The sequence below is a fragment of the Buceros rhinoceros genome, unplaced genomic scaffold, assembly GCF_000710305.1.
Source record: "Buceros rhinoceros silvestris isolate BGI_N320 unplaced genomic scaffold, ASM71030v1 scaffold19026, whole genome shotgun sequence".
NCBI lineage: Eukaryota > Metazoa > Chordata > Aves > Bucerotiformes > Bucerotidae > Buceros > Buceros rhinoceros.
The window spans coordinates 3,053-4,051 of NW_010416060.1; the positions used below are offsets into that span (position 1 = coordinate 3,053).

The following is a 999-nucleotide window of genomic DNA, read 5'->3' on the forward strand; positions in this document are numbered from 1 at the left end:
CTGACCCCCCTCCCTGCTTCCCCAAGAACTGGAAACTGTGTCCAAGACAGTCTCCAGCCTTCATATCACCCACAAGCCTTTCTCAGTTCACAAGCTGCAGGTCTAGCAGGAAGCCTTCCCTCACTGGCTGCTTCAGGAAAGTGCTGTAAGCTCAGAAGGAACAATAGGCATCAGGTTTTAAATTATTTATATTAAAGTCTGTTTTTAAAGAGGTGTCTGAGTCAAGGAAGAGAAAGAAGGCTGTATTTAAGTTTTGGATGACTGAGGTGTTGCTGGAGGAACACATACTAAAATGTTTGTTTGTTTTTGATTGCTCCCACAGTATCTGGAATACTGCCAAAACCCCAAAACGCAAGAATTATTTCATTTAATCTTCATAGCATTTTACAGTGGGATGCCCCTAGGTTTCATAACAGGAATATAAGTTACACTGTCCGGTCTAAGAGGTAAGTCTGGGGAAGTTGTGCTTTCTTTCATTCACGTTTCATGGCTGTGTGCATTTGTGATTTGTTTTCCACACCCAAAACATCTTTGTACATACATTTTTTTGGAACCAAAATCTCATTTTAATGTTGGCTGTTACTAGCTGTGTGTGTGGTTTTTTATTTATCATGCAACTGTTCCTGCAGTTCAAGAGACTTTGTCCTGCTGACAGTTAGGACCTTAACCACATCTGTGACTCCAGCAGCAGTTTGTGCTCTGTCACCAGCGCAGCCAGCTTGTCTGTGCCCAGAGGACTGCAGACTGGTGGCTCGCCTGTTCAGTGTTTTAAACTTGGGACACATTTTCTGAAGTCTGCTGTTGTTGGTTTTGGTGGATTGATTTAGCTTTGATTTAATTTTGGCATTGTGTCCTTCTGAGTTGTCTTTCCTGTTGGGAAAGGTGGTCCCTTCCTTCAGAGGAAGACGGCCACTTCCCCAGCCCAGCAGTGAGCTCCCTGCCCGCCTCCGTGCTTGACAAGGAAACCACACGCTGGGCCAGAGGTCTCATGTTCCTGCT

General features: G+C 44.8%; 1 protein-coding gene across 1 annotated transcript in view; it reads left to right on the plus strand.

The window, feature by feature from the left end:
• Positions 1–322: 322 nt before the first annotated feature.
• IL10RB (interleukin 10 receptor, beta) overlaps positions 323–999 on the plus strand; it is a gene marked incomplete at its 5' end in the record, with an annotated part of 9,714 nt that continues 9,037 nt past the window's right edge. The window contains one exon of the mRNA XM_010137672.1: positions 323–446. Coding sequence (XP_010135974.1) covers positions 323–446 — 124 coding nt within the window. The remainder of the gene's footprint in view (positions 447–999) is intronic.